This window comes from Branchiostoma belcheri, unplaced genomic scaffold (genome assembly GCF_001625305.1).
Source record: "Branchiostoma belcheri isolate BF01 breed outbred unplaced genomic scaffold, Haploidv18h27 scaffold46, whole genome shotgun sequence".
Lineage (NCBI taxonomy): Eukaryota > Metazoa > Chordata > Leptocardii > Amphioxiformes > Branchiostomatidae > Branchiostoma > Branchiostoma belcheri.
In genome coordinates, this window is record NW_017804087.1 from 562,739 (window position 1) to 590,316 (window position 27,578).

General features: G+C 42.4%; 2 protein-coding genes across 3 annotated transcripts; both read right to left on the bottom strand.

Moving 5' to 3' along the window:
* Positions 1-211: 211 nt before the first annotated feature.
* Positions 212-22,694, bottom strand: LOC109479071 (adhesion G protein-coupled receptor L3-like). 2 transcript variants are annotated; one of them, XM_019780952.1, is made up of 18 exons: positions 22,492-22,694; positions 12,768-13,148; positions 12,096-12,208; positions 7,446-7,614; positions 6,951-7,082; positions 6,629-6,742; positions 6,339-6,445; positions 6,065-6,208; positions 5,196-5,290; positions 4,737-4,864; positions 4,393-4,554; positions 3,865-4,019; positions 3,335-3,499; positions 2,841-2,959; positions 1,905-2,191; positions 1,550-1,619; positions 983-1,119; positions 212-564 (listed from the first exon to the last, which is right to left on the bottom strand). In XM_019780952.1, the coding sequence occupies exons 1-18, from the start codon at positions 22,556-22,558 to the stop codon at positions 212-214; spliced, it is 2,898 nt and encodes a 965-aa protein (XP_019636511.1). In that variant the 5' UTR covers positions 22,559-22,694. The 2 variants fall into 2 exon arrangements, with proteins under 2 accessions (XP_019636511.1, XP_019636512.1); XM_019780953.1 differs by lacking the exon at positions 12,768-13,148.
* Positions 22,695-23,914: 1,220 nt separating this feature from the next.
* On the bottom strand, positions 23,915-26,828 carry LOC109478897 (E3 ubiquitin-protein ligase TRIM36-like). Its single transcript, XM_019780707.1, has 5 exons — positions 26,734-26,828; positions 25,718-25,922; positions 25,085-25,341; positions 24,470-24,717; positions 23,915-23,991 (listed from the first exon to the last, which is right to left on the bottom strand). Exons 1-5 carry the CDS (start codon positions 26,826-26,828, stop codon positions 23,915-23,917), a joined length of 882 nt encoding a protein of 293 aa, XP_019636266.1.
* Between the last annotated feature and the right edge of the window lie 750 nt (positions 26,829-27,578).

Below are 27,578 nucleotides of genomic sequence, written 5' to 3' on the forward strand. Positions count from 1 at the left end.
CTCTGTTGGGTTACGCTTGACTTGTTGGCGACACATTTAGATGAATCCTCTCTTGAGGTGTTTGGGCCATAGATGAAGAGAATGTACGGAACAGGCTGTCTTACATGTAGATCTTTGGGGGCAGTTGGTTCTGTCACAGCCTGAAAATTCTATATATATATAGTATCAAAGTCATATGATAACCTACAACAAATATAACTACACTTCTAGGTTATGCTCGACTTGTTGTTGGTGACACATTGAGATGAATCCTCTCTTGAGGTGTCTGTGCCGTGGAAGAAGAGAATGTACTCCTCTTCACGACATATCTGTCCTTCTTCCTCCCCTTACAGTACACCTTGTCCCACCACTTCTGCACATCCTCCCGTAGCACACAGTGGAAGATGAAAATGAAGAGACCCTGCAGGGTGTTGAAGATGCAGAACAGATAGGCGAAGACGATGCGAGTATCATGGATGACGAAAAAACCGAAGAGCCAGGTGAGGCCGAACAGGACCAGGAGGCTGACGGCACGGCGAAGCTGGCGGACAATCCACTTGGGGTCGGATTCATCTTTCTTGGAACCTGGGTAGAAACAAAATAGTTAATCTATATACATTATACATTGTTGTATATGGTTAACACAACAGGAACAATGGTTTTGGTGTATCATCAAGATACGTACATTGTAGTTAACATTGTATGTTAGATTAGTTCAGTTCTGTTACAAGGTATAGTGGCGTCACCAAGACCAAGGGGTTGTGACTTCAAATCCCGGCTGTTGTTGCCCACCCGACATGCTACTGGAAGAGGGACAAGTCTTAGGACAGGCATTCAAGCCATGGTCCACTGCTCATTGCACTTGTCAAAAAGACATGGGAAATTTCCTGGTACAATGAACCGGTAAATACTGTACATAGCATCTGTCTTCTCTGTCAAGACCAGTGGAAGATTAGCTCTTGAATTAGCTAAACAGGTGCGAGATCAGTTTTTCTAATCTTACCAGTGAGTTTGATCTGTTTCCTCTCCCTCTTGGCCAGGTGGTACAGGATGATGCAGAACAGCACCAGGTTGAACAGCAGGACCACGCCCGCGGGCAGCAGGAACGCATAGATCAGTGGCGTCTGGGCCAGCCAGCAGCTGTCACACAAAATATTACTGTCAGCTTTATGTCATATGTAAGTATTTGGGGAATCCTGACAACCAGCAGCTGTCACTGCAAAATCTTACTGTTAAGTCATATTTAAGTTTTACAAAGTTAAAATCCTTCCAACACCTTTATGTGTATTGTGGAGCAAAGAATCTCCATTTTACTCACTTCACTACTAGGTCACTGGTAGTGGTGTGTGTTCAACTCCCATACTATTTCTCATGCACACTGAGTGCTTTAAGTGGAGAAAGCAGTTTGAACCATTTTTTTAAAAACTAAATCATATGAACCAGTCACAACCTGCCAAATAATAAGAAATAGATTCTGATACTAGATTATAGATAGATAAGAACAATTTTAATTAAACTTTCTGCATGATAATTTACAATAAGATTAGGTGCAAAACTAAGCAAGACTTACTAGTTGCTGTTCCTGTATTCATAGAGACTTGAAGGTCCCACAGTCACTATCATAGCTACAAAGGGGAAGCCTGGAGGGAACAAAAACATGCTATTAATTAGAAATATGCTTATCTAGATACTTGAAGATTACAAATTCAGTACCAATGACAGGGAAACTTGTTAGTTAAAGATTACATATTCAGCACCAAGGACAGGGAAGCTTGTTGGTATTGCAGTTCCCATTCATGTAAAAACAAGGACATGAAACCATTTTTACACCAACGTATGCAAGCTTTTTATCAATATTTCTCTCATTAAGATAAAAGGGTTCAAACATTAATTTAGTGCATTTTCCAGATAATAATATTACTTACCATAGGCCAAAGCTGCAGCCTTGGGAATGAAGTTCCTTGTCACATACTGTTCAAACACCATCACAGCTGCCAGGTAGATATTAACAGCCTCCATTGCCATCCAGATCAGGGCAGCCAATAGGAAATAGTGTAACAAAGCTGTCACAATGGTGCAGCCAATGGGGGAGCCTGTCTGGTTGATGCCAGCCAGGAATATGATGAGGATGGCCAATAGGGTGAGACATAAGTTGATGAGAACCATCCTCTGGATCCTGGCATGGACTCCGGTTACTCGACGGTTGTACTTCCTAAAAAGGGAATTAAACCATTAGAATCATTAGAAAGATAAATGGTTAGCGTAGATTCAGCTATTTTTTGCAGGATTTGATTTCGGGTCGGAAGGTTTTCCAGTGTTCTAAGTTTCCAGTTCAAACAATCCTGTAGTAATACATTGCAAATATTCAATGTGTCATGAATTTGCAACTTGGAAAGCTAAAACAGCTAAAACTCTAGAAAGGCAACATTTGCAAAGCAAGTGCATAATGTTTACCTTCACATGGTCTAGCCCAACAAATGACTGCTGTTTATTCTTACTCAAACATACTGTAATTCCACTTAATATTGCGTTTGGAAATTATAGCGTTGGGAGGAAAATGGACTAGCTCACGGCACTTAATTTTAGCGGTGTGGACAAGGCAGATGATCAAAAGTGTTCAAATACAATGTATTACGGTACTGAAATTTTAGCGGTAAAAAAGTAACAGCTAAATCAGCTATAATTAAGTGACAGTTAACAAATCAAGAATTACAGTATTCATTATACTTACTGTATATGGTGATCAGCCCTGTCCTGTTACACTTGTTTCACTCTTCGATTTATTCAATGGTTATAGTAAATGATCAAGCCATATGGCACCATGTACACCTTGGGGCAGGTTATTACATGTATCCCCCTACCTTGTAATGATGAAGGATAGCAGTGTAAGCACCAGGCCAACTATAGACACAGCACAGCCCACTATAGTGATGACCTGCAGTGGTCTCTCATGTACTCCAAATCCTGAACCATGCAGGTCCTGAAACAAAACAATGTACATGTGTTAACCTCTTATGTTGTCTAACCACTAACAATTTCAGGGCAGAACATTCACTCACACCACAATGGACACTGACTCCTTTGAAATATTATTGTGGTGGGTTCTTTAAACTGCTTGAGGTGTGGTTCTCCTCTTCTGTCCTCTTACTGTCCTACATAAATGTACCTAACCAAGCTACTGGTATGTGTGCTCATTTGCACCTGAGTAAAGTGAGGAAATAGGTGTTAAGTGCCTTTCACAAATACGCAACTTCTGAACCTGCTAGGGATTCGAACCCAGAACTTTCAGATTCTTAGTCAATAGCCCTAACCACAAGACCACCTTGCCATCATAGTAACAACTTGTTCTACTCACAAAGAAGGCTGCGAAGTTGGTGAGATGGTAGACTTCACAGGTGTACAGTCCGTTCTCTTCTCCTTTGTACTCGCAACCTTCAGAGGACCACGCTCCTTGTCCTGACTTGGCCTCAAAATCCCAGAAAACACACCTGACTGTCTCCACATCTTCAGGAGAGAAGTCCTGGGGAGGGGGAGAGGGTTGTATCAGAAGATGGGAAAATAACAGTTTTGGGTGGCTGGACCATGGATTTGTGTGTCTGTTTTCCCGGATGGACTAGATTGACAGCTTGTGGGTGGGGAAGATTGACAGGTCAAAAGGTAGACACAGGAAATGTCACCCCCAAAATATTTTCCATAAGTCTGAAATCTTCTATTTCTTGTGGAAATTTTCATCTAGCCTTGGGCAAAAGATGGTTTAAACTTCACATGCATGAGGTCAAAGGTAAAAACAATGGGACAGGTCACAATCTGAACTGTCACCAAAGTTTAAGTACATGTAGTAACAATTCTAATCATAAAGCCATAAGGATGTAGATCCCTTCATACCTGCAGAGGTGTTAATGTGATGACCACAGGTTTATCCAGGTTCTTGACCTGAACCCCCGCTAGCTTACTGCCGATGACACGAGAACCCACGGCACCCTGGGAAGGGTCGATGAACAGGCTGCTGTCGTTGTACAGGATGTAGCTCACACGGACATCTGAAATTATAATCATTGTTGGTAAAATTTCTTTACCAGTGTGCACTGTTTTATACATATTATCACTTTACATGCTTTGATTTTTGAGTGAAGTCTTTTCTCAAATATGGGATCCCTGTCCAAGAGGACGTCCCTAACCAAAGCTAGGTACTCATATTTTCAAGTTGAGTGAAGAAATACTACTCGGTATTGGATGTAAAGTGCCTCTCCCAAGGGCACAGTGCGATGGCCTGATATGGAGTCGATCTCTGAACCTTTGTAGCAGTGTGTACTGTGTACAACCCTAACCACCTTGTATGAATTGTTCTTGAACTGTTGGCCCAAACCAGGATTGTCTCTCTGGTAGCTTTACACGAGGTAGTTGAATGCTCACCTGCAGTGTTGTTGATCTGCAGTACCCTTGACAGGTTGGTAGGTAGAGTGATGGAGATGTCAGTGTTTTGTTGCATGCCTGCCCTAGCTGCTGTAGTAAAGCTGGACACACTGCCTGCTGTTAGACTGTTGGACGTGTTTCCACTGGGATAGAAGGCAAATCCTGGGGGAGAAAAAGTCAAAAAGACATGTCTTTTGCCATGTGGGAGCCAGTGGGAAAATTGATAGATAGAATCAGTGAGAAATTCACAAAAATAATCAAAATATTATATTTTTAAGGCCACATGTTATGATAATCTGGGTGATACAGAGAGTTTCTTTGAAAATTGTTGAAAAATCCAATACCTTGTCCCATGTCTAGCTCCTCCAGAGGGACATCCACAGCTTGTAGAGCCACACTAGGCCGTACTGTGGTGTATTTTCCCTCAGTCAGAGTCACTGTGTCAGCAAATGTTTCTAGCGCTTGGGCAACTCTGGATAAAGTAAAACAAAATGTCCCTAACAGACCAATTGCATAGTCCCACAAACCTCAAATAGCCTCATCTTATTGGTTGAATCACTAATTGATAACTGTTAATTGTGATTGAGATGCAGCCACTCTCTCATTGGTTGGACCAGCAATTGCTATTCTATCATTGGTTGAAGTGTTACTTGTGATAGGCATGTAGCCCCTCTGTCATTGGTCAAACCGATTATTGTCATGCTATCATTCGTGCTAATTGTGCTGGACAGTCATGATCAGTTTTATGGTGAATAGATAAGTACATACATGTAGGTTTGTATGTTTAACTGTATGACTGTTACCTGGTGGGTCCTTTCCTCTCCTGCTGACTCTGTTTAAGAACTGTAGCATTGATGTTCATCAAGTTGTCTACTGTAGTCAGGAGGGAGTCACCAACCTGAAGAAAAAGTTATGTCAATGATTTACATATATTGTTATCATGGACACTAAAATGCCCTTGCAGTCGCAAGGGCATCTCGCACCTGATTGGCCCATAAGGACAATCACCATCGAAACGGGCCAGGATTGGTCAGGAGAACAAAGGAAATCGCTCAGAGCGCCCTGACCTATTTGAACAGCGTAACCGCTGAGTCATCACCTTTCTAGCCGCTGATTGGCTAACTCTAGTCAGTGCAAAACGAGATACTGTAAGCTGATTGGTTAGCTCCTAGAGCGCCCTGCCCTGAGCTAAGTAACAGGCAGGGCGCCCTGACCTTACTGTGATAGAAGAGTATAAAAGGCAGTGCCGTACAACTCTTGTCATTTCTGATGAAGACTTCGGAATAAAAAGTCGAAACCGGTAAAATTGATAGTCTCAGCCGTCATCCTTCTGACGAACTATTGACTATGGACACTAAAATTAGTTACTAAAACATTTCATGCACCCATTCTTTCATTGGTCAAACCGCTAATTGCCATTCTCCCATTGGCTAATTGTGATGGACAGTCAGAATTGGTGATACTACAATTCACCAATTTGAGATACAATTTAACCATTATGTCCTTAATGCTGAAGACCCATCAAGTAGCTCTCAGGGAGGAGGCCTAATCAGTCCCGGACAGCAAAAGACTGTACAGTTACACAGGCAATCCTAGACTGGCTAGTCAGAAAACTTTAGTTTTAGGAACTGGTCAGATTGTAGTAAGAACAGACAGTAGTAACGGTAGTTACCTGTTCAGTAGGACTAGCAGTGACTATCTCCTGGATGAGTACACTGGTGGTTGTGACTTGATCTGGAGTCATGGTGTCAGACTGTGTAGTGATGACCTGTAGTTCTGTAGCCACATTCATTGCAGTCTGCGAGGTTACTGTTGTCTGGAAGTACAACCATAGAAAACATAAATCAGAGATATATTGGTGAAGGTTAGACATCCAGGTAATAAGATAAGTGTGGTGGATATAAGTTGTCAGTCTAATGATAGAGTAAGTGATGAGAGTTTCATACCTGAGACAGATTTCCAAGCCCAACGTCACATATAAGGTAGACAGGTTGGTCCCACTGAACACTTCCATCTGGTGTCTCTCTACAGTATCGGGTGGCATGTGGCTTACCTGTAACATGAGTATTACAATGTCCTCAGATTCTTAAAAATTTACCATTATATACAAATCTGCTGGCTCTTATATAGATAGATAGATAGACATCTATATAAAGGTAGATATTTATAAATACTTTACTCAATATACCCAATATATATATATATAAAAGAATTTATAGATATACATATAACGTACCATTTCCTGATGGTGAGGCACAGCGTTCTTGGGAAAAGGCAAAAGAACCGGCTTCTGTTTGTGGAAAAGTCACAGGCGCCGCAATAGTCTCCACTAAGTCTTCTGCACAGTATCCTGGATAGGTTGATAATGGGATAATTTAGTACACAGTAGACCACAGAAAGAGAGAATCTGACCCAAGCGTTCCAGAAGTTTACAAATCTATGCTATATCTCAAACTCTCTAAAACTAGAAAGAAGTCTGTTGACTTGTTGCTGTCCATATGGCAACTTGAACATTATCACCTATCGATATGGCAAGGAATTGCAACATTCCCACTTACGTTGTCTTTCCATGGTAGTAGTGGTGGACTGTGTTGTTGATACTGTAGTTGACACTGTAGTTGACACTGTGGTGTTCTCCAGAGTAATCAGTGCAGGGCTGGGCCCATTGGTCACTGTTGTGCTCATCATACCTACAGTACAGAGAGAGCAATGCACCCATTGTAAGATGGTTTTGTTTTTGGTGTGTTTGCCTCTGTATACATAGTTAATATGTGGATACAGAAGAGTTACAGGCCTAGGACATAGGGGGAAATGTCATAACCACAGACTGACAGGAAGTTCGATTATTTTCACATTCTGGGCACATTGGGGGATACATGAGTTAGGCCAAAGGTCCCCAGATAGGTTATCAAAGGTCACCTCATTTCCTGTTTTCAATATACATTTACATATCTGTTGCTTTATGGAAGCCATTGGGAAAACACAAATATAGAATCAGCGAGAAGTTCACATTTATGAATAAATTCTCATTTCATTAATTTAAGAATACCCACCTTCCAGACAGTGGTACGTGACTTCAAGGTACTTGGAAGTGCCCTGGCAGGGGTCCCCGAAGACGCCGTTTGTCGCCGGTACGGTACACAGAAACCGTCCGTCACATCGGCGGGACACCACTCTCTGGCTTCCCGCTGAGATACACTCTGTATTACCGGTGCCAGGACCCTTCAACAAACGCAAAAGTATGAGTGTTTTTCTCTTTGACTATACTTTTACTACAGTCATGGTTACAAGTATTAGAGTCCAACTTGGTAAAAAAAATTACAGTTTGGAACAATTGAACTGTTCTGCAACTAAAAGTGGGTCGGGGGTCGATATCAACTTCCAACAACCTTTGACCCATTGGGCTATTCCAAAAAATAAAGGAGAATGGGGGGCGGAAGAGGTTGGACTGGACAGGGGGGGTGGGTAAAATACCTGGACTGGACAGGGGGGTTGGGTCAAATACCTGGAACGGACAGGGGGGGTTGGGTCAAACAAATCTGGACTGGACAGGGGGGTTGGGTCAAACAAATCTGGAACGGACAGGGGGGTTGGGTAAAATGGATCTGGAACGGACAGGGGGGTTGGGTCAAACAAACCTGGAACGGACAGGGGGGTTGGGTCAAACAAACCCGGGTTGGAGCCAGACTGGAACTTGGTGGGTATTGGGTGTATTCAGCATTTTATTGTTTGGATTTCATCTCTCTGAACAGTCTTAGATGTTTAATTGAAGGTTGGAGAATGATTTTTTGCTGGATAAAGGACATTATAAATATCATACAATCATAAACATAGCTTCAATATGCATACCACTCTCATATAGAGTCCATATAAGGTCTATAAGATGTACATACTGTAATGTTACAGAGATTAAATTTGTTTTAAGTTAACGCATCAAATTTCAACTGTCCCACACCTTTCATAAATAATTTAAGTGACCAAACAGCTCAATCCCATGTCAGACCTTATGGACTTATCAGGTTATAAGTGCCAGGAAGTTTATACTGCCAGCTATCCCTGTTTAGTGATGGTTGGTGTGCTCCTCAAATTTGTGCTATATAGGATTTCTTCTTTTCTTACATGCAAATATAAATACAGTAGTAGAAAATCTTAATTTAGAAAGTAAAAGTCCTTTTCTTTTTCAAGATTTATCTGAAACAACATTTTACCCCAAGTAATTAGTTGGTTACTGTAAAGTTAACAAGCAAGTGTTGTAAAGTAAACAAGTTAATCCAGCATTCTCTTTCAATGGTTTGCATAACAAAAGGATCAGTCGAATTTTAGCCAAACAGTTTCTCTCAGTTGTTATATACCACACATCAAGGTTAATTTCTTTCCATCTATGAATCACTTTTATAACTTCCTAACTTCTTTGTTGATCTAAAAAAATATGTCATGCATGGTAGGGTGACTGTGGAGATTGCAACTTGTCCGTAACATATATTATTTTTGTTCCTTTTTATCTAGTTTCGCTATAACTATAGTATAAGCTCCTTGGTTCAACTGAATATAGAGTTAACTGCATAGGTTTTTTGTTTTGCAAATGTTCTTGTAACTTATAAAAGAATAAAAATTGTCTTTGATTTTCTTTTCAGTCATTTAGATAATATTCAAGTGCAAGTGTGAATCTGAGTGTATTACTGTACCAACAACGAATCACATGAACTGGGTATCACTCACTCCAGGAGACTCAGTGTCCATTGTTTTGCCCGATTTGATGCAAACTACAAATCAGGGCTCAAAGTACTGAGGGTGCACCAAAATTTGGAGCTGTACACCCAGTCTTTTTCTGAGTGCACCCAGATATTCTGGTAGCCCAATGTTGAAGAAGAAACCGATAGTGATTTTTCAAAGTCAGAAGAAACTGCCAAGGAGCCAACCTGGCTTTTTGTGTAAGCTTTTTTAACGCCATCTAGTAATCTTGTTTTATACAGTGCACCCATGCAAAGTCTTTTATGCACCTAATTGTTTGGGTGATTGAATGCAAAGTTCATATGCCAAATATACCTGACTAACATATGGGTACAATTTCTCATATAAGACACATTTGTTGTTATTTAGTAGCCTCCACCAGGCTTTTCTGTGGGATTATGGATTGTGGCATATGTATTTCGGCAAAAAGGATTGGCCTGGGGAGTCAGTCTGTAGAAGGTTTCTTCTTTCCGGATACAATCCAGTTACCCTCCGAAATCAAACCCGAAGGTGGCCAGGCCAAACTAGCCTGGCAAATATTCTCGTAAATAGTCTGGTACTAGTGGTAAAGACTAATTAATTTGGTCTAACATCATTTAAAAATATCTTTTACAGACCATCTAAAATCGAACTGCTTTATTTGACAATTATTTTGCATTTGTTAAAAAAACTTTGATTTACAAGTACTTTTCAGTATTTTTAGGTTCTTTTCCTATCCAAGGGTTCTAGTCGACTTGTACTAGACTTTTGGTGAACCAGGATTTCAGTTTCCACACAACCAGCTGCAGTAACTCATTGAAATGCTAATTACTGTCTCCATGTCCTAATGAGTTCCTATTGTTTGCTCAGACATTGTTGTGTTATCAGATTATGCTAAATTATCTCAGGCCAAAGTCACTTCAGCAAAATAAAATTCTAGGGTAAAAGTTCAGGACAGTCAGGTTTACACAAAGTCATTTGATTTGCCGAAAGAATTAGAAGTCATGAGTACAGTCTTTACAACACTGAAGGACTGAAGGTGTGGGCCAGGCTAGTTTGAATTATTTTGAATTTTCAAAACCAATACTCTGATGCAGTTGAGCAAAACAAGGAGGTCAGAAACAAATTTTAACCAGCTCCTTGTTTAATACAAAACCTCCTTTTATTTCCTTTTCAGTCCATTTAGGCTCTTTCAAGCCAAACCCAATGCCAATGGACCTGGAATTCACTGCTTGAACAAACAAAAGTCCCTACAGGTTCCCATTGTTTTCCCCACCAAACCAGCTAGGTTCTTCATAGGTTAAGTCCATTGAATTTCTATTTGCACTCAGAGCATCATAAAAATATCACAATAAACTCCCATCTTTCATAAAAGGACAATGGTATAAAACTGTACATTGATTGTCATACAACAAGACAATGTCATGAATTTCTACCAAGTCATATTTTTCATCCCTAACAGAACTCAGGGTTCAAAATACCGACTCTTTTGCAAACAAGTCATGACTTGTTTGCAAAATGTTTTCTGTGTGAAACTTGAACAAAAAAAATTGGAAACGTCAGATTGCCTTGCACGATCCACCTGGCACGCAAATGTCAAGCTGATCTTTTATAACCCTGATGAAGGTAACTTAGACATCCAGGTTAACAATATTCAAAGACGAATCAAACTTTACTACTGGATAAATTATCATGGTGATTACTTCAGGACATTTCCAGGAGGCCATCTGTAGGTGCAGCTACAACCCCACTAACTGGAAAGGAGGATTTCCCATAGAACTCTCCAGTACATGCAGTTGTTCCTGGCTGTGGTGTTGTATTAGTATTACCATAATCTACCTTATCCTCATTTACATAACAATAACAGTGACACTTATGTGTCTTTCACTCTTTGTTCAACTGTTTTTTCTAGTTCCTCCAAGTGCAGTTTAGTGCCACTGAAGAAGGGTGAGAGATGTTTCAACTTAAAATGTTCCAAAGTAATCTCTGGAAAATCATGGCCATCTTGTACTGAGGGTCTGCATGCCCTTTTTCGTTAACCGTTATGGGCTAGTTTAATTCACCGTTAATCGTTGCCGGCCCGCTCTAATTCAACGTTAAGCGTTATCAGTATATTCCTCGTGAAGCGTTATGGGTCGTTTTAATTCAACGTTAAACGTTATTTGTCATCCTAAATTCAGCGTTAAGCGTTAATGAATAATTCTTCGTTACACCTAATTTTGCCTTTCAAAGTGCAGGAAAAAGCGTCATTGAAGGTTTAAAAATACAAAATTTCCCGGGGGAGAACGCCCCCGGACCCCCCTACATTGCTCGCGCCTTTGGCGCTCGACTAGCGCTTCTGCGCTCGGTCCCTTCGGCTCTAACCAGAACCAGTTTTCCCTTCAATTTCCGGAAGTTTGCGGAGAGTTACAGAATTTTTTTTAACGAATCCGTCAACCTTGACAGGCAAATTAACAAAAATCTTGAGTAAAATATGAAAATATCAGAAGGACCGACAAACACTCTCAACACCATGATTTGCCTCTTAAAATGCAGGAAATTGCATTTTTGAAGGCTTAAAAATCCTAAATTTCCCCCGGACTCCCCTAGTAAACTGGGCAGACTGAAAAAAATGCAAGCTCGGACGCCCCGGTATTTGTGGACGCACTCGGGGACCAGGGCAGGTGGGAAACACAGGGAACACATACCTTTAATGCATGCTTCATTACATGTAAGGTATACGTAATTTTGTCAGTGATCACCTTTTCTCACAAAGCGAGATACCANCCATTGCTGACGTCATAAAGTCACGTGTCCCGAGCGATTGGGTCAGATTACTGAAGAAGACTGAACGATTCAGTCGGAAATTTAGTGAGTCCATGTTTTTTCAGTCGGAGAACAATTTAATTGTTCCATGACCATGGCTAGGTAGGTGTTCGTTCTTAAAAGAGTGGGACTATAGTAGAACCTCAATAGATAGCTCTAAAAATAGCTCCTATGTCTCAGTAACTTACGTCGGGGCATATCGTTGCAGAAGTCCGTCCATAGTTGGCGTAAGTCACGTGGATTCTCCCAACTGCACATTGAATCTGGAGACTCCTGTTCTCACACGCACGTGCTACTTCGGCTGGGGGAAATATAATGAAATATTAGAAACAGTACAGGAAGAGATGGCAGCTGACAACTCTGTTGACAAGCCTATGAGCTTGTATAATATCCAACCCCATGCAATGCCTTTATGAATGGGTGCGTTTTTTTCTCTGACAGGGAGATATCAAGAAAATGTAGCTCATTGCAAGGATGCTGGTTAGCTTTTTAAGAAACTAAAATTAGGGTTTAAAACAGGACGGGATGCGCTGGCCTTAATACTAAGTATGGCGACTCTGCCAGTCCATGCTCTTCTTGAAAACATAGACGTACATCGATGATGACGATGATGACACACACGGTGTAATGATGACAAAGACGGTACGATGATGACAGACGACAAGACGGTAATGACAGTGTCGATGACGTGACGATAGTTACAACTGTGATGATGATGATGACGAAAAGAAATAACTAGATTGTTTTGAGATTTTCCCCGGGCGTAACTCATGCCATGCAGCCCGTTTCCTTCCACTGATGGTCATGCTCCTGTCTTTGTTTGTTTGTTTGTTTGTTGAGTCGAGTATAAGAGCTGTCACCTGGCTGGCATCGATAAGTAACCTTCAGTTGTTTCTCGGTTTCCGGGCAGACGGAGCCGAAAGTCTCCTCCCCAACGCTCACCCCGCATCGCCACTTCCCGTTGCAGCGCTCACTGACCGCCTGCAGTGCACCATCAAACCGACAGGAGGCGTTGTAGACCGGTCCCTGGCAGTCTTTCACCATCTCGGCGTCCGACCGCCCCGGCGGTTCCGTGTAACTCACGCCGTACCCGGGGCCTTCTCCGCTCGAGCCGGGTATGGGGAGAGCACCGTACGTAGCCCGAAATACATCGATTATTCTGTTTGGGGGGCACTCGATGTGTAACGTTTCACCCTGACAATATTGTTGGTGTATAGGGGGTTCCACTGTTGTGTGAGGGGCTGCAATGAAACAAGGAAGGTGTAGGCAAATAAAGTAAAGCGGAAAGGGTGATAGAAAATCACAAATAATAATATTGAAAAGAAGAGAATCAAGATGTGAAGCATGAGCAGAAATATTTGATAACAAGAAAGCGGAGATTTTAGACTTCCGGAAATTATTTAGGGTTTTCGTAAGTACTAGTATATTGTGTAGGTAATCATATGATGTAATCCAATCGGGTATTACACCACTTCCTTAATTCCCCCACATACCGCTGACCTCCGGCGCGTGTCACCTTCAGGTGTGACCTCCCTATCAATCAACTGTCAAAATCACCTTCCACTATTTGGACATACAGGTACACAAACGCAGGACGCATTGCATCTTAAACAGTTGATTTTAAAATCATAGCACATTATTTTTAACAGTCATACCCCCTCCCCCATTTCATGAATGGGTCTCCCCAATCCTTCAGCTGTAACAACAGCAAAAACCTTCATCTTTTACACATCCTGTATCAAATGTTGCCGAAACATTCCGTACTAACTGCACAGCAATATCGCCTTACCATTTGAAGCGAACAGCCATATAAGGCCTCTATCAACTGTCTGATAATTGAGTCACCTTGTTCCGGCTTTGTGTTTCATAAACAAGGAATTGTGTTAAATTAGAAGCTTCTGTCAGACATTCAGGACCTTCCCACGACACTGTCTCAACCATTCCCCAACCTTAGTAAGTCGGCGCTTGGTTGGGGAATTTTTTAAAAGCTTTGCGTGTTTCGTTGTCTTCGCTTGTCTAGATCATTCTACTACTTACTAGTCTTACTAGCCTCTACCAGGCTTCAGAAGCGGCTGGAAATGGTAGAAATTGTCCAAATAAACATGTAACATACCAGAGGAGTTCGTCCGCTAAATGAGTACAGTTTTTATTGGACCAACTCCCCTGGCATGTTATCTCTTTTATTTGGGCAATTTCTTCTCTATCCAGCCGCATCTGAAGCCTGGTAGAGGCTAGCAGGTATATCAAGGCTAGCAGGTATATCAGATATCGTTTAGGAAATTTGTCACTGAAAATTTCTCGCCTCGCTCCGGGAGTTTGGCGGGTTAATTTCCCTTTACGTGTGGATGAGGTGTAGGCTTTACGACAGTCAGTAGTTCTTGACTCATGCTGAATACTTCCGAACCAGAAGGGAAAGTACTAGTCAGAACTTGAACCTGAACTACGGGAAGGAAGTGGGGACTACTGTTTTACCGATAAAGGCTGCTGTGTCATTCTGAGAAATAACTTCATTTGCTACACTAGATTGTTATCACTACTACTAAATGTTTGAACCATTCACACGTTTGAGCACCATAACATACAAATGTAAAAAAAAAACGATACATTCAAGTATCTACTAGTATATAGCCTAAGGAAAATGTATTGGGAGGTGTGGAAAAAAAACTGCCCTCAAAATTGTCAGGATTTTCTTGTTGGATTAATAGTAGATTCTTCTAGATCTCCCTCAAATTGTTGAGATCAAAAGCAAGGTTCAACTTTCCCAGGACCATTGTTAAATTTACTCTAGAGTAAATTTACTTATTAAGCCCTACGTATAGAGTTGACATTCCAACATGTACACACACATTACATATCCGGTGGGGGCGTATTGCTGCCTTTGTACGTGCGGATAACGACTTTAACTACAGACGCATATTTGTGTGACAGTTTTGTATATACAAACCGCCATGAGAGAACAATCAGACCGCACGTAATGGTGTGCTTAGTGGGACAAAGTGTCCGGGTTAGACGTGAAACTACGCCGTTTTAATTGGTAAATACACCCACTGAAATTACTAGCCTGGATGCAAGACCCTGGCTCTACACAATACTCTCTTCGGCTGGGAGAGGCCACAAGCCCCGATCCCAGACTTTAACATCTCGGGGTCTAATTTATACCTCGAGCTCAGAGTCTATCTGAGGGGGTGTCCAGGTAAAATTTTCGGAGCCGAGGAGCTAGCCTGTATATCACCCCTGGCAACAGTCTGGCATCCAGGCTAGCCTACACCAGGCTTGGCGCTGGGACAAGAAGGGATTGGCCACGTGCCATGAAATTTGGCCCGCTCACGGTTTCAATTGCCTTCCTGACATGTTATCTATTGGGCCAGTTTCCACTCTTTCCAGTCGCTTCCCAGGCCTAGTGGTAGATTCTAGACTGAAATTACCGGGGAACCTGGTAAATTCTACGATGCATTCTCGAATTTGCCGATGTAGAGTGCTGACAAGGTCAAAGCCTTTGACCGGTTAGGAATGAACACTAGTACTTTTACGATTTACCACAAATTTGTCATCGCTTAGACCTTGAGCCCTACACGGCTTACCATATCACATCTGCTCCCGTTTTTCATTATCTAAAGACTTGTTGAAGAGGTTCATCAGTCACTTTTAAGTACCTGTTAGTAGAATATTCTCCAATCAGTGACTTCAGTTCTCGTGAGACTAGGTCACTCCGTGATGAAGACGAAAATATGGAATTTTGTTACCTTTTAAAAATCACTGATTGAAAAATATTCTACCAAGGTTTAAATTCCTTGATTGGTATTAAATTTGTAATTTACAAGGGTTCGTTGAACTTGACTCATATCTGTGTAAGATAAAACCTCCCTGTGGTGTGGCTACATCTGGTCGGCATTTTGTGTCAGATAAAGAGTCTGAACTATACGGCAACCTTGCCAGGGTAATCTGTTGAAATAAGTCAGGCTCTGAACTTGTTTGGGAGTTTTCGTTAACGTTTGCTTATCCGTCTTATCAAACTTGACCGGAGTTTGAACTTTTCCCGAATATACAGAGAGGGAAAGAATTACTAGTATACGGCAGCTAGCGGTACGTGAATCTTGATATGAAATCACAATAGCAAAAGTAGCACGTATTTGGTATTATAGCACGGAAATAGCACATTTCAAGCACATACTACACGAGTATCACTTGTCTATGTGAATCGAAGTGCCCTGCAAGTTAGCCTCCTACGCAGACTTTCTAGCGGGCTCTGTTTGCTTCTTGATGGTTTCTTTTCCAGAGAAGGGCTGTGTCGGGAACAGGACTGTACCAACCGATGCAGCTATCCCAGAGAAAAGAAACCGTCGGGCTCATCATAGAAACAAATTAAACTGAGGCCACTAGAAAAGTCTGCGTACGAGGCTACCAGCAAGTCTGGTATTTTAATGAAAGAAAGGTGGCAGCGTAAAAATTACATTCATCGTGAGAAAACCGGACAGCTGTCGTCTGACTTTTGCGTAGGAGATTTCCAGAGTCTAGATTCCCAGACATGCTTGATGCGTCACTTGTGATTCCGTTTTAAACAGATGGTCGAATAGTTTCTTATGTAGTTTTTCAAATATTGCCAAGCAGATGTTGGGTGGAATATCGTACAACGAAAATGTCTAGTAGGAGATTACTGTACTTTGATATGGCCATTGGTCCTGGCTGACTTGAGTTATTACAGTGTAACAGGCCATATTATACCCCTGGCCAAAATATCCCCAGGGTACATTTTGACCAAGGGTATTTCTGGCCTGTAACAACGGGGCAGCCCCGCTGGAATTATTCCGAGGTCGGTTACAGATTACTGAAATCTTTGGGAAACCGACGGTCCTTCGTAGGTTCTTATAGCCTCGAGGTTCAGCCGACCTCGTGGGACGTTGCCTGGTTTTACCTCTAGTCTCTTCCAGACGTCTCTGGGGTCAGATGAATGGGAGAATAATTGGGAGAGTAACTGGACAGAAGAGGCCAGAGAAGATCCATGCTCTGGGGCCAATTTAGACCTTCTTTGCAGACCTTCTTCTTTAGACCTTCTCCTATAGTCACAACATTAGGGCCAATTTCTGCTGTACACTCCAAGCCTGTACATGTATACTCCAATCCTATCCCGGCAAATAAAACCCATTGACCCGCGAAAGAACATTTGCAAATAATTATATGGCAATATTAACTACTCTTTAAAACTCGTAGGATGAAAACCCGTAGAACATCGTAGTTGTTACGCTAAAGGAAAAATTAGAGTTACCCACTTTCGAAATGTACTCCTTTACTAAGGCCTTTAGCGGACCAACTCCCCTGGCATGTGTGTTATCTGTCCTATTTGGCCAATTTCTACTCTTTCCAACTGCTTCTGAACCCTGGTAGTAGAGGCTAGTCCCAAAATGACTGAAAAGACCGGAGCACACTATCCCAGCTCTACAAAAACTGCACTGTTATGCCTGTGTCCTCGACATGTCTTATAAACTACTAGTATTCGTCTTTCATAACAAGACTCGTTGGTATAAACCCCTCCACAATGAGCCTGATGGAGATTGATTACTTTAAAGATGACCCTTTTGACACATTTATGACGTCATCTGTTGATAACGTCGGCATAAACAAACAATCATAAGTGATAAACAGTGGGCAGCTGAGAAAGCTAGGCACGTCTTTGGGCTTATAAAATGATAGCCTCTACCAGGCTTCAGAACTAGATGGCAAGAGTGGAAATTGACCAAATAGGTAGCCTGGTATCCAGTCTGATTCGTGGTGGGGGCCGCAAGAGCTCTGGCCCGCCCGCCTCACATAAGCTTCCCGGTGTGTATTTCACGAGAGATTAATTAGCCCTCCACGAACATCGTGTTGGGGGAAACCAAATCCCCGAGCATACTGTCTCTGATTAGCGTAACACTCCTACCGGGACGGTCTGTTGCACTGGGCGGGGGAAGCTCTTAGAGGCCCCGAAAACACAACCTGCCTAAACACCCCAATACCCCAATCACGATCAGACTGGATACCAGGCTACCAAATAGACAGATAACATGCCAGGGGAGTTGGTTCACTAAAGGAGTAAAGTTGAAGTAGCGGCAAGCTGTACTTTTATTTGCTTGCATTTTATTTGTCTATTCGCCAACGTCTACTCTTTCCAGCCGCTTCTGAAGCCTGGAAGAGGCTAGGCTTATATCTCAGATGTGCTGTTTTGACTTTTGTCCCTCTAATGTTGCGTGTCTCTTTGTTGGTACGTACGTATACCTGTAGTCAAATGAAATGGTTGTCGCATTTTACAAGACATATTAGACAGTAGGCAAAACGACTTAGCTTTAGTGATGGTGTAGGCCGGATAATTATGTTTACAGAAATCCAATCCTTTCTGCAAGTGACATCAACAAAAGGAGGCCACAAGAGAATTAAAGAACAATGGAAAATGCGTCGTAAGCTTTTAAAAAATTGTCACATAATGGAAGTCGATTTTTAAGCAGGCCATGGCAAGCACAGATCTGTATTTTCCGGAACAAGACAGTAGGACATGTGCACGACTACTAGTATTCCAAGAATGTCATTCGGTTTCCGATCGCACGACGGTCGTGCGACGTACGTGGCCAATCCCCAACTCTTCTTCAACAATTACGAAAGACCAAAGGTACAACTTCAGCAAGGCTTCATCGCGTCAGTTTTCACCGTTCAAAACCTATTTTCACCCTTCAAAACCCAATTTTCACCCTTCAAAACTCAAATTTTCATCGTTCAAAACTTAAATTTTCACCCTTCAAAACCCAATTTTCACCCTTCAAAACCCAATTTTCACCCCTCAAAACTTAATTTTTCATCGTTCAAAATTCAATTTTTCACCCTTCAAAACTCAATTTTTCACCCTTCAAAACTCAATTTTTCACCCTTCAAAACTCAAATTTTCATCGTTCAAAACTTTTTTCACCCTTCAAAACTCAAATTTTCATCGTTCATCGACTCGTCCCCAGGATACTATGGTTGGCTCTTCCCAGTATGCTTTGCGCGGAGAAAATGCGGTCTCTTTCCCAGGGCAGTCAACTACAAACGCGAATACGCTAGTGTTATTCGCTGCAGTCTCGCCGTGCCCAGAACGTAATTATATATTATTTTGGACGCTGTGGAAGGAAAACATTTCCAACACCCAAGCACGATTTTCAACCGGCTGTTTTTGTAAGTTAGAATGGGGAGGGGGGCCGGGGGCGTTTCTAGGTACTTTGACTAAGTTAGAGCAGTTTTTTCGTGTTTATAAATTATGTTGTGGACAGAGTCCGACAGACTGTTGTTGGTTTCTTGTAACCCGGAAACTAATACTGCTCCATTGGTTTTGGAACTACTTGTATTTGTTTTGAGTGGCGGACAGACGTATATTTTCCGACATAAATTCCCAACTATTTTCCACTGACACAGTTTCTCCAAATTGTTACATAACTGTTTGGCTCTGGGGAACTTTCGGTGGAGAGGCAGCCCCATTCACAGTTTGACCACAACAATTCAGACGAAAAAACCTAACCGTTACTAAACTTAGAGTAAAAGTAGAAACACTCCCCTCCACATTCTAATTATCCGCAAGGCAAAACATGTCATATCATATTCATAACAATGCAACAGACAGCATATAGGATGATACATTTGGGGAGGGTAGGATACCGGTAGTTCACAACAATTTGAGAAGTGAGAAAGAGCAGGGTGGAAATGAATAAGAAAAGCCAAGGAAAGGTGAGACAATCTGTGCACATTAATGAATGAATTACAATGAGCTCCATGCATAAGCAACAAAATGTGGGCTACGAAAGGTGTAAAAAGTCAGCAGAAGCTGCAACTTTAGAATGCAATGGGTAAGATTAGCTAGTGATCGCGCCAAACAGCAACAATTTGGAGAAACTGTGTCAGTGGAAAATAGTTGGGAATTTATGTCGGAAAATATACGTCTGTCCGCCACTCAAAACAAATACAAGTAGTTCCAAAACCAATGGAGCAGTATTAGTTTCCGGGTTACAAGAAACCAACAACAGTCTGTCGGACTCTGTCCACAACATAATTTATAAACACGAAAAAACTGCTCTAACTTAGTCAAAGTACCTAGAAACGCCCCCGGCCCCCCCTCCCCATTCTAACTTACAAAAACAGCCGGTTGAAAATCGTGCTTGGGTGTTGGAAATGTTTTCCTTCCACAGCGTCCGATATAATATATAATTACGTTCTGGGCACGGCGAGACTGCAGCGAATAACACTAGCGTATTCGCGTTTGTAGTTGACTGCCCTGGGAAAGAGACCGCATTTTCTCCGCGCAAAGCATACTGGGAAGAGCCAACCATAGTATCCTGGGGACGAGTCGATGAACGATGAAAATTTGAGTTTTGAAGGGTAGAAAAAAAGTTTTGAACGATGAAAATTTGAGTTTTGAAGGGTGAAAAAAAAGTTTTGAACGATGAAAATTGGGTTTTGAAGGGTGAAAATTTGAGTTTTGAAGGGTGAAAATTTGAGTTTTGAAGGGTGAAAAAAAGTTTTGAATGATGAAAATTGGGTTTTGAAGGGTGAAAAATTGAGTTTTGAAGGGTGAAAATTGGGTTTTGAACGGTGAAAACTAAGTTTTGAAGGGTGAAAAATTAAGTTTTGAACGATGAAAATTTGAGTTTTGAAGGGTGAAAATTGGGTTTTGAAGGGTGAAAATTTGAGTTTTGAAGGGTGAAAATTTGAGTTTTGAAGGGTGAAAAAAGTTTTGAACGATGAAAATTGGGTTTTGAAGGGTGAAAAATTGAATTTTGAACGATGAAAATTTGAGTTTTGAAGGTTGAAAAATTGAGTTTTGAAGGGTGAAAACTGGGTTTTGAAGGGTGAAAATTGGGTTTTGAAGGGTGAAATTTGAGTTTTGAAGGGTGAAAATTGGGTTTTGACGGGTGAAAATAGGTTTTGAACGGTGAAAACTGACCCGATGAAGCCTTGTTGAAGTTGTACCTTTGGACTTTCGTAAACAATATTCTATGCTATTTCTCCATATACCAACAAACCCTTACGATATGCCTCAAGGCTGAACTTCGCAGCTATTTAGCAATTTTGCAGTGACAGACGTGAACAAAACCGACACATCCCAGCTGTGCTGGAGGCTTATACATAACAGATGCTGTGTTTGTCTCTAGGGGGACTAGCTAGTGGTAGCCTCGTATGCAGGCCTCCGAGCAGGCTTGCGTTTTGTAGCCATCGTATTCGTACAATCAACCACTGTCCAGTCATCGTAGGACTACGATGGTCGGTTGGTTGTAGAATGGCCGGCAAACGAACGCGTCTAAGGATCCAGTGCAATTTTAGGGTGACAAAATTGCCCAGAAACAAGATACTAGTACATTGTACATGAGGTGTCTGTTTATTTTTTGGGTACCACCTATAAATACTACATAGAACCAGTGAACAATAAAAAATATGCAGCCAATTCCGTCGTCGACATCACATTTTTGGCTGTGGGATAGGATTGACTCAAAACTAATATTGTATATTAAAAGAATGACCAGAAAATCCAGTTTTGCAGCCCTGAAATTGTATTGGGTACCTTTAAAACCCAGTATTAAAACGCCCCCCGCTAGGAGGCCTGCACAGGAGGCTAATCCAGTATTAGCTCCTGTCACGTTATTTTTACGCAGGGGGATGATCCCCCGCCCATAATTCTCACCTTTACTGTATAAGATGACACTCAGACGTGACAATAGGATCTAAAATCAACACTAGCAGCCAGGCGTAACCGGGTCAGGGCAGAGTGTGTTGATGTATGCAGCACTTATGATGTTGGTCCAGCATGTTAGACCATAGGCTCCTAGTATGACTCTACGGTGCTGGGAGTACTGCTCGCCCGCCCGGGTTCATTACTGTACGCTGGGGAATTTTTACGGGGTTGGTTTCAATAAGGGTGATCAGAAAGGGTAGCCTGGGTGTCAGACAGTCTCAAAGGAGTACACAGGCCAGTTCCTCGGCCCCCATTATACCACAGCCCCCACAGTAAACTCTGGCTATGGGTCTGGCATCCAGGCTACAGAAAGGACGCTAGAAAGGCTGTCAGAAAGCAAGCCCAGTGCTCAGTTAGCCTGGGTGCCAGACTGTTACGTTGGTAGGACTGGGGTCGGTAAAACATTCCTAAGCCGGTCTGTAGAGAATGGGTAATACCAGGCTACACTCACTGATTCAGAAATGAGTCTGTATTCGAAATTCACATCTGGACCAACATTTTTGGGTATTGTTGTGAACATGCTTTCACTTCTCACAACGCTTTCGTACATACCTGACCCCAAATTAACCTTGCTTCCTAGACCGAAAAATACCACAACAGAACCTATATAATTTCCCAGGAGGATTTTAAAGGATAGAAGTATTACTGCTGACTGCACACCCTTAAGATGGCCCCTCAGACTTTCTTAATTTGTGGGATAAGACTCTACGCTGTTTAGAGGGCTTAAAAGCTGTGACATGAAGAAAGCCAGACCCTGTAGCTTGTTCTGTCGAGATACAGGCATGGACTAAAACCTTGCTCGACAACTCTAGCCTAAACACAATGTGTGTTTGCTGTAACAATAGATCGACCGTTTAACGTACCTGTTGTTTGCGTGTGAACTTGAACCACACACCACAAAGTCAGCAGAGCCGTCCACATTCTCAGCATGGCTCTAAACCGTCCGTTCGCTCGCGAGTCGGGTAGAAAAATGTCGGTATGTATGAGTGAGAGCCGGCGGAGCGGGGGAGTAGACAGACGGTACGGGAAGTTCCGTACGCGGTGAATGGACTGGTCCGTGGGCCGCCGGTCGGCGGTCTGACGCGGTCTGACTCACGCGTGTTCAAGGTAAACAATGACGTCACGGGGCTACGTACAGGCCACACCCCGCTGGCTATTAGCCTCCCTACCAGGCTATACGAGTCGGGCTTTATTTGGGCTCATAATATTCTTCTTTTCTCGGTTTCTTGTGGTTTAGTACTAGTATATGGAGGCCGCCAAAAAGAAACAAGGTGCCAAGAACTACATGTATATGTACCTGTAATGAGTAATGTGCTGTCAGAAAAACAACGTAAAATCTATAAAAAAAATATTATAGCCTGATTCGTATAACCAATGAAAGCTCCTTGGTATAACCTGGTATTTCAACGAGGCTGGCTTGTTGTCCCGTTACCTGGACTAGTCTATGGGGACATAGAGCAATGCAGTCTCAAACGCAGTCTCTTACATGGGTGCGTTTTACGGATGAGAGAAACATTGGAGCAATTGTGAAAAAGCGCCCCTTAGAGGATTTTGTAAAATTGCATATTAATTATGGTGACTTTGCCAGTTTGGTTCTTCACCAATTGTCCACGAACAGAACTCAAGGTATAAGAGAATTGCTTTTAATGACATTTAACGACAAGGTAAACAAAGCTGCACAGTACATTGAATCTGTTTAAAAATATCTCAATGTATCAAATATATCATACACAATAAGCTCAGACAATGTAGGTTGCTAGCACGTGTGTGAGGAAGATTGACAGACCGAAAGACAGGAGGTCAAAAGGTCAGACACAGGAAAAGGGGTGAGCTTAAAAATGATTCTGAAATCTCCGATTTTCTGAATTCACTACGAATTCGACGACAGCATTCAATACGGACAGCTCAAACCAGTGTGGATTGTCAGTTCACCACTCCATAACGTGAAAGCTGGGTATAGCGACTCTGTGTAGTTCCACTTGGACAACGTGCCAAGGTGCTCCTTGGTTACTGCATTGAAAAAATAAAGTCTGCAATTGTCGTAGTCAAGAAGAACACCAATCCTTCTTGGCTTCGGCTTATAGTAGTTAAATGCGGCATATGGTTTTCCGTTATGCGCAATAGTGAATCTTCCTGACTTGTTACAACACTCAAGTGCCCATGACATTGAAGTTGCAAAGAGGGCCCTGTCGGTAGGCATATCTCCATAGGCGACACCAATGTTGTAGTGTCTACTCTTTACACTGACCTCCCAGTAGTGTTTGCCGTACGAGATAGGTCTGTTTCCTAAAGCTGTGTGACAGCCAGGTCCTGTATCTGCCACTCTGACACGAGTGTGGTCGTCGAGTAGTTCAAGGCCGTAACTGCAGGCGAAGTAACATAGTTCAAATGTGAACGGTTTCGGTTGATACTGTGGCTGACTTGTGGTCGAGACATTCTGACACGTAGGAGCCTGTTTTGTCACTAACTGAACTCTGCTGATAGGAGAGTACCCAGTCATATTTCTTGACCTCACTACAAACGTGTAGGTCGTTCCCGGTGCTAAGCATTTGGCAGTGAAGCAGTCGCCTTTGACAGTGGCAGTCATGTGAACATTGTTTACATCGTATTCGACGTAGTATTCATCAGTATTATTCCCAAGCTGCCACTTGATGTAAACTTTGTCTGTTGTGTACCTGCATTCATCATAAAGGATTACTGGAGCTTTGGGAGGAGCACCGAAGTCGATTGCTTTTAACTGTTCTTTCTTTTGGCTCAAGTCAACTTTCAAGTTTTCGACATCGCATTCGATTTGGTCAGCTGCAGGATAAATAAAGTCATCGAACGAAATGTTGATTTTGCTCATGAAGAAGTCTACATTTTGTAGGAAGCAGCCGTGGTCTGTTTCCTTCAGCGCTTCCTGTGCGTACGCTATGGCTGTGCGCGACTGCTGCATGTTATCTTCTATCCTGTCTATCTCTGGTTGCACACGCGCCACGTCCTTTTCGCTCACGAGCGACACCTGGCGGCTCATCTCTGCAGCGCGCTGCCGAATCACCTCGTGAAGGGCCTCACACTCTTGTTCTATGGCGTCCTTCAACTTTGCAGCACTGAAAATGACACAGTTGCAGACAATTTACAGTTAAATGCTACGAAGTACTGATACAACTGTTTTTGGTGACGCCTAAGGGACGAACCTAATAAGACAGCATGAAATCATTATGCAAGGATTTTTGGAACCGTACTGGAATTTCTAGATCTATTTGAATGCCCGGGTATGCGTAGTAATCAATACTACTAGATATCAAACTATAGCTAGAAACCGTCACCACATGACTTAGCGCAATACCAACTTTATTCTAATTATATATGGCAGAGATTTGATATGGCAAAAATGTACGGGCGGATGACATAAAATACGTAAAAAAATACTATTTCTTCCAACACTGACCGGAAATCGTTCTGTTCTTATCTTACCTCCATTCCATGTATTTCCGTGTCACCACCAGATCTATCAAGCTCTCCTCCACTTCTGTCAACCACTCCTCAAGCCGGTCCACTCCGCCCTGCAGTTCGGCCCGTCTCTGGGAGAACACCTCCTCCAGGGCCGCCATGTTGTGCTGCTTGTGTCTGCCCACCTTCTCACACAGCAGACAGACGGGAGTCTGGTCCTGCACACAGTACATCTCCACTGGTTTGCTGGGGTGGTCGGGGCACATCACGGTCTGTGAGGGCTGTTTTAACAAAAAAAGTCATACATGTATTTACTTCTTGGTACGGAAGTATTGTTTTGGGTGGCTGAGTTTATGTGTCTGTCGGCCCTAATTGCTATCAGTTTTATAGTGGGTGGGAGGTGATTTTGACAGTTCATTGATAGGGAAGTCACCTGCATCTAGCACGTGCTTTGAGGAACTGACGTAATGCCCGATTAGATTACATCCCAAAACACTTCCGGAGGTTTGTGTACCTGAAGGTCATGGTACACAACTCCTTACCAGAAGTCTGAGATTTCTTGTTACATGCTGATGTTCTTGCCACAGAAGTGTGTGGGCAAACTAAGGTACTAGACTTAATTCAAGGAATGTGTTTATAAAATTCTTAGCATCTCACCTCTTCAAAAGAAGTTCTTGGATCAACAATTTTGTGCTCCGAAAATGGCGGGTGTTGAGGATGGGTCATGGCAAGACACTCCTCGCAGTAGGACGCTCTGCAGTCTAGACAGCTTCTGAAGGCCACTTGTGGGCGGTCGGGCTTACAAAGCTGACAGGGAACTTCATTCACGGCAGAGTCCGAAGTACTCTTCATTTTCTTGTACCTTCAAATGTTTAAAAACACATAGTAAAATCAATGTTATATTAGATTGGTACTGTTGTCATGTTCAACATTATCTGTGTTCTCATGCAATATTGACCTCAACATGCAACAATTGTTCACTACGCATGGGTGTACTATTAGGCTCATCCCTAAGGCGTCGCCAAAAACCAGCATACCGATGAAATAGAACATTATAGTTTAGTAGATGTTTTCAATAGATGTTTTAAATCCATCTGTAGAAAGATCGGCACCTCCAGAGATACTACTGCACACCCCTACATCTAACATGGTAGTGTCCTTGGCGCTGAAATGCCATCTCTAGATTGTCTAAGGACAAGTAAAGAATGAGACAAAGATGGAAAACTAGCTATAGCTGCACCTTTCCACAATATTCTGCAACAGTGAGTTCTTCCTCAGTCCATCCAGACCCCGTGCGTCCAGGGGGACATCTTTCCGGCACGTCGGACAGATGAAGCTATGTGTTAAGTTTCCAGGGCCAGGCGCTTGTGCACTTGGTGAAGAACAAGCCGCTACCTCTCTTTCGTTTTTTGCTGACTCACTCTCAGTCTGAAGAAAGACTTCTGCACACCTGTAGAAACAAATCTCATCACTTGTTTTTTTTTTCAACTCTTTGGCGATGAAAACAATCCGTCGGTGTATGTTCCGACTGCGCATGCACATTGCGATGCATTATGGGCAATATGTCAAAGTTGTAGAATGAATGGCCACTTTGACATACAACCCATAATGCATCACAGTACTAATTAGCATTTTTTTCAAAATGTGCAAGAAAGGTGTGTTCTGTAGCATACCTGTGACACAGGTTGTGGTTACACGGCAGCTGTACTGGACAGACGAACAGCTCCAAACACACCGGACATGTCAGTTCCTTCTCCAGGCCTTCCATTATGTTCTATTCAATAGTCTGTAGAGCGGAAAATAAGGCACAACTGAGACATTTTTGAAGTACGGCCGCCATGTTGAAATGTACTCTCGCATGAGCACATTCTAACGGGAACGCGCTTGAGGTTGTATACCAAAGCGAGGCTACCGTTGCTGTCACATTCAGCCAGCTTCCATAAAAAAGGCAGTCTGCCACAGTCGATGCCCCCCCCATCTGTGGTCAAACGCGCGGGCAGTCACTTTTTAAAAGTCTCAAACTTTCAACGAAAACATGACGAACAAAAGGTGAGCGCCGCCCATTATAGGCGGTCTGATCAGATTTCTAAGGTCTCTTTCAATGCCAAATTAAGTTTACCTGCGCATTGTGGCAATCTACAAGACAAACTGACCGTGGTCTCCATGGTGATAAACGATTCTATATAGACTGATATATTGATGTTTGATTTTTTTCCGAAATGGATAACCCAGCTTTGCATTTGAAGTGTTCTACAGACACAAAATTAAATTCAAGGCAGGGTATCGTAGCTGAGTAGAGCGCTGGATAGCGAGATATAGTGTTACAAGAGATCTGGGTCTACCATCTTAAAAACAACTTTACAACAACAAGAGCAAAGTGTAGCGGTTAGGCTTTGCTTGCTCTTCCTATACATATAATTCTCATCAGACTTTAGCAAATGTTCATGTAAGGTTAGTAAGGCCCACATGCACTGAAAATCAGATTTTACTGTTTACATGCATGTGTAAGGTTAACCGG

What these genes read in the sequence shown, in the direction of transcription:
- LOC109479071 (XM_019780952.1), bottom strand. Translation starts at nt 22,558, where the DNA reads ATGCTGAGAATGTGGACGGCTCTGCTGACTTTGTGGTGTGTGGTTCAA. An exon ending in CCAACTTCGCAGCCTTCTTT is followed by an intron (nt 2,960 to 3,334) that starts GTGAGTAGAACA and finishes GTTTTGTTTCAG; the next exon opens with GACCTGCATGGTTCAGGATT. An exon ending in GAATACAGGAACAGCAACTA is followed by an intron (nt 1,120 to 1,549) that starts GTAAGTCTTGCT and finishes TTTGTGTGACAG; the next exon opens with CTGCTGGCTGGCCCAGACGC.
- LOC109478897 (XM_019780707.1), bottom strand. Translation starts at nt 26,828, where the DNA reads ATGGAAGGCCTGGAGAAGGAACTGACATGTCCGGTGTGTTTGGAGCTG. An exon ending in CAAGAACTTCTTTTGAAGAG is followed by an intron (nt 25,342 to 25,717) that starts GTGAGATGCTAA and finishes TTGTTAAAACAG; the next exon opens with CCCTCACAGACCGTGATGTG. An exon ending in AAATGTAGACTTCTTCATGA is followed by an intron (nt 23,992 to 24,469) that starts GCAAAATCAACA and finishes CTTCGCCTGCAG; the next exon opens with TTACGGCCTTGAACTACTCG.